Source organism: Crocodylus porosus, unplaced genomic scaffold (assembly GCF_001723895.1).
Source record: "Crocodylus porosus isolate Cpor-Errol unplaced genomic scaffold, CroPor_comp1, whole genome shotgun sequence".
Classification (NCBI taxonomy): Eukaryota; Metazoa; Chordata; order Crocodylia; family Crocodylidae; genus Crocodylus; species Crocodylus porosus.
This window is the reverse complement of record NW_017728917.1, coordinates 521,223-522,525: the sequence shown is the minus strand read 5'-3', so window position 1 is coordinate 522,525 and position 1,303 is coordinate 521,223. Positions and strand designations below refer to the sequence as shown.

The 1,303-nt window shown below is 43.4% G+C and overlaps 1 protein-coding gene across 3 annotated transcripts in view; it reads right to left on the bottom strand.

Annotated features, from left to right (window-relative positions):
• Window positions 1-1,303, bottom strand: part of TMCC1 (transmembrane and coiled-coil domain family 1) — a 165,859-nt gene that overhangs the window by 128,404 nt on the left and 36,152 nt on the right. For 2 of the 3 annotated variants that reach the window (XM_019536545.1, XM_019536546.1), the window contains exon 4: window positions 523-889. In XM_019536545.1, coding sequence (XP_019392090.1) covers window positions 523-831 — 309 coding nt within the window. In that variant the 5' untranslated portion in view covers window positions 832-889. Of the gene's footprint in view, window positions 1-522; window positions 1,239-1,303 lie in introns of those variants that run through there. The other variant, XM_019536544.1, reaches the window with a different exon arrangement.

Below are 1,303 nucleotides of genomic sequence, written 5' to 3'. Positions count from 1 at the left end.
GCATTTTAATTTAGTCCCATGCTGGCTTTTAACAAAAACTCAAGTTTCAGACCTGTTGCTCAGAGTTCACAAAGATCTACCTGGCTGGATTTACTGTTCTAGTTACACTTCCTCAGTTTCTGAAATATATCTGTAAAATTAAATGAAACAAGTCACCCATCTACCTAAGTAAATATTTGTTCCAGCAATCTAGACTGACAGCTATTGGAAAGAAGTAGTTCTTGCAAGGGCTATTGTGGTCACCGTGATTTCTTGTTTGGCTGTGGTACACCATATGACCAACATAATGCACTTTAAGTGCAGCTCGCCAGCTTTGGACATCAACTGTATGTAAAACAAACCACATGCCATTAGAAAAATGGCTAATGTTAGCATCTTTTCAAGCTCCCTAGCAATGAAGCTATGCAACACAGTAGCTGACGTTATCTGGCAAGAGAAATTTTGTTAAACCTTTTGAATTTTCATTTGGAACCAAGACAACACAGACTGATGAAAAGGAAAAAATAAATTTGCCTAACTTACCCGCTCTGCTGCTGTGGTCTCATCACCAGCTACATAACTAGAAGAAGCCACCTCCATCCCAGACAAGTTGGTAGGAGCATCAGTAGTGGATGATGATCTGGGCCGGCCTGAATTACTATCTTGGGCAGACTTCCTGCTGATCTGCGGGCTTCCCTTTGGGGCTTCTGACTTGCCCCGCCTGCTGTGCAGGCTTGTCCCTCTCTTCATCTTAGGCGGTACTCTAATCTGCTGGAGCACTCGGTTCAGAGCTGTGGGGTGGGTGGAGACACCATCAATTTCAGCACAGGTGCTTTGGTTTTCCAGATCCATTTCAGGTTCCAGATCAGCCTGGGCTTGTTGCACATCATGTGGAGACACCGAGGACCTCCTGCGCTGGTGGTGAAAAAGGTGCTTCAAGCCTTGACCAATCACATTAATGTTCTCCAAAGCATTATGGGTAATTTTGGACAATTTTTGTTCTGACTCATGTGCTCTTTTGCCCTCTTGATCTTGCGATTTGCCTCCAGGATCAGGGTCATCACAGATCTGTTCATTGCCAGAAGGCTCCATGAGATGACACCCAACACGTGTCTTTAACAATTCATAAATACTGATGTCCCCTGGCTTTAAACAGTTTGTGTTTGTTTTAAAAATGCCAAGATTGTCAGCCAATTGGGTGTGCAATTGCTTCAAGAGCGACTACGCATGCAGCAGTGCCCCGGTGATCTCATGCTTATCTAATTTTAAACAAAAGAGCCATTATTACACATCCATGCAGAAACTAGAGGGTTAAAAAAAAAAA